This window comes from Trichinella spiralis (assembly GCF_000181795.1).
Source record: "Trichinella spiralis strain ISS 195 chromosome Unknown Scfld5230, whole genome shotgun sequence".
NCBI lineage: Eukaryota > Metazoa > Nematoda > Enoplea > Trichinellida > Trichinellidae > Trichinella > Trichinella spiralis.
In genome coordinates, this window is record NW_003532169.1 from 1 (window position 1) to 1,056 (window position 1,056).

Sequence of the window (1,056 nt, forward strand, 5' to 3'; positions counted from 1 at the left end):
AAAATTAACAACCGGCAATATTAGTGGAATAGTCGAAGATGTTCGTTTATGATCAGCGAATTAATTGTTTGATTGTGATATGCTGTTCAATTTTAGGAACCCCTGCAACACAAAGTCAAATGGCAAAAGACGTAGCGTGCTTTTTGAAATGGGCGTCCGAACCGGAACACGATATCCGCAAGCGTTGGGCATTCAAAGTACGTTCAAAAATATCGTTAAAATATTAGTCAAGTAGATTTGAAATTTTCAACGTGGTTTGTGTCAGCTGTACATTATTCGTTGCTATGTTTATTTATTTATTTATTATTACTATTACTATTCCTGTTCATAATTGTAATGGTCAGTGTGCAACTGTAATGTCATAACAGTTTGTAAATTTTAGCTGTTGGTCATGATCCCGCCAATTGCAGCGATTATTTATTATTGGAAACGACATCAATGGAGTTATATGAAATCGAGAAAATTCGTATTCAGATCACCACGTAAACCGTCTGCCGATTAAGCAACTGAACATATTTTAGGGGATAATTTTAAAAACTGGTACATAGCTCAGTTTTATGTCAAATATACAGAGCATGATTTTGATTTTTTTGTTCGTTTTTTTCATATAGGAAAAACAGTTTCTTCATCATTTCCATTTATAAGAGGATTATATATATATATATATATATATATATGTATATATAATATGTATAATCTTTTATTTTTGCAGCGGCGCGGTGTACAAGGTGATATGTAATTGTAAAGTTTACATTAGGTTCGTTTGTTTGCATTTCTGTCTGTTGCTTGAGGAAATTATGAATAAAAAATTTGATTTATGCAAATTGGAATGAATGTTTTTCATTGGCCGCAATGTTGAATTATAAATTGATCAAATATGGAACTGCATTATTTATTTGAATAATATCGAATAATAATGAGGTAATTAGGTAGGGGAGAGAAAAAAGGTGCTGGTTGGATGGTGTATTGCATCCCGGCAGTGGTGCGAATTTTCGACGCAGATGCTTTTCTTCTACTGAACCTGTGAAATGTTGTCGACTGCCCGGATGGTTGTTG

At 33.2% G+C, this 1,056-nt stretch overlaps 1 protein-coding gene across 1 annotated transcript; it reads left to right on the forward strand.

The window, feature by feature from the left end:
• The first annotated feature begins 38 nt into the window (after positions 1–38).
• Tsp_14990 (conserved hypothetical protein) lies at positions 39–502 on the forward strand. Its single transcript, XM_003366889.1, has 2 exons — positions 39–197; positions 383–502. Exons 1-2 carry the CDS (start codon positions 39–41, stop codon positions 500–502), a joined length of 279 nt encoding a protein of 92 aa, XP_003366937.1.
• The last annotated feature ends 554 nt before the right edge of the window (positions 503–1,056 follow it).

Bases quoted from the DNA above. Each gene is read 5' to 3' on its own strand.
- Tsp_14990 (XM_003366889.1), top strand. From the start codon at position 39: ATGTTCGTTTATGATCAGCGAATTAATTGTTTGATTGTGATATGCTGT. The intron at 198-382 runs GTACGTTCAAAA...TGTAAATTTTAG, and splicing joins GCAAGCGTTGGGCATTCAAA to CTGTTGGTCATGATCCCGCC.